Source organism: Zerene cesonia, unplaced genomic scaffold, assembly GCF_012273895.1.
Source record: "Zerene cesonia ecotype Mississippi unplaced genomic scaffold, Zerene_cesonia_1.1 Zces_u007, whole genome shotgun sequence".
Classification (NCBI taxonomy): domain Eukaryota; kingdom Metazoa; phylum Arthropoda; class Insecta; order Lepidoptera; family Pieridae; genus Zerene; species Zerene cesonia.
In genome coordinates this window covers 132,632-134,087 of record NW_024045137.1, presented here as the reverse complement: position 1 = coordinate 134,087, position 1,456 = coordinate 132,632, and the positions used below count along the sequence as shown (strand labels likewise).

The 1,456-nt window shown below is 45.9% G+C and overlaps 1 protein-coding gene across 1 annotated transcript in view; it reads left to right on the top strand.

The window, feature by feature from the left end:
- Window positions 1-1,456, top strand: part of LOC119839051 (insulin-degrading enzyme) — a 29,019-nt gene that overhangs the window by 15,980 nt on the left and 11,583 nt on the right. Inside the window, exons 20-21 of the mRNA XM_038365225.1 lie at window positions 523-660; window positions 1,331-1,452. Coding sequence (XP_038221153.1) covers window positions 523-660; window positions 1,331-1,452 — 260 coding nt within the window. The remainder of the gene's footprint in view (window positions 1-522; window positions 661-1,330; window positions 1,453-1,456) is intronic.

Here is a 1,456-nt window from a genome sequence, read left to right as displayed (position 1 = left end):
GAGCGAGAGAGGGAGTGAGCGAGAGAGAGTGAGCGAGAGAGTGAGTGAGCGAGAGTGATCGAGAGTCAGAGAGAGAGTCAGAGAGAGAGTCAGAGAGAGAATCAGAGAGTGAGAGAGAGAGAGACAAAAGTGAGTGTCAGAAAAACAATCTAATGATTTTATATGTGCAACCTATTTCTTTACAATATCTCCTTGCGGAAAGAAGGAAGGGGTAAAAGAGACAGAAAGAGTAATAGTTAGAGGCTTTGGTGAATATTTTGAGCTTATTTATGTGTGCATCTATTTCTCGGACTTTCGCGCGGACAGAAAAAGAAACGGAGTGACGGAGACATAAAGAGAGAGAGAGAGCGTCAGTGTCGTAGCGCGCCTGCGCCTGTGACTTTGTTTCGGATTTTTTTTGGCTGCGTGTTTCTTTGTGCAATGTTTAATTTAAACGTATTAATTGTATGAATTGACAGAATTTTGTAATTATAACTATATATGTTTACTACTGTTCGTCTGTCTGTCCGCCGGCGCGCGCAGTACATAGCGCTGGTGCGCAGCTCGGGCCCGGTGCGCTGGGTGTGGGACGAGCAGCGCGAGCTGATGGCGCTCGACTTCCGCTTCCGCGACACGCTCGAGCCGCGCACGCTCGCGCTCGCGCACGTGCACCAGCTGCAGGTTACCTAACGCACCAACACCTAACGCACCAACACCTAACGCACCAACACCTAACGCACCAACAACTAACGCACCAACACCTAACGCGCCAACACCTAACGCGCCAACACCTAACGCACCAACACCTAACGCACCAACACCTAACGCACCAACACCTAACGACACACTCATAACGACTTGTAATAATTCGAACAACAACAAACTTATACACGTACTATGACATTCATTCATCAATACTGTAACTATAGTCGACTAACTGCGCCCCGCGGTTTCACCCGCGTAAGTCCGTATCCTGTAGACATATCGGGATAAAAAGTTGCCTATATATTATTTCACTTGTCCAGATGTTTACGTACCAAATTTCATTGCAATCGGGTCAGTAGTATTTGCATGAAAGAGCAACAAACACAAACACGTCCTTACAAAATTTTCGCATTTATAATATTAGTAGGATTAGTAGGATATTACATCTGCAATGTGAATACAAATACAGCTCCGTGAAAACAATTGTTTCACAATACATATAAAGGTACGCCTTTGTACCTTTTTCTATAGTACAGAAAATAATAGAATCAGAATAATAATATATACAGATTTTTTTCAGTGTTTTTAATAAATACACAAATGAGTAAATTGCCGAGTATCACCCAACCGAACTCTCCCCGCGCAGGAGTTCCCGATGCAAGACGTGCTGAGCGCGTACTACCTGCTGTCGGAGTGGCGGCCCGACCTCATCAGCGACATGCTCCAGCTGCTCACCCCCGACCGCGTGCGCATCGCCGTCGTCGCCAAGTGA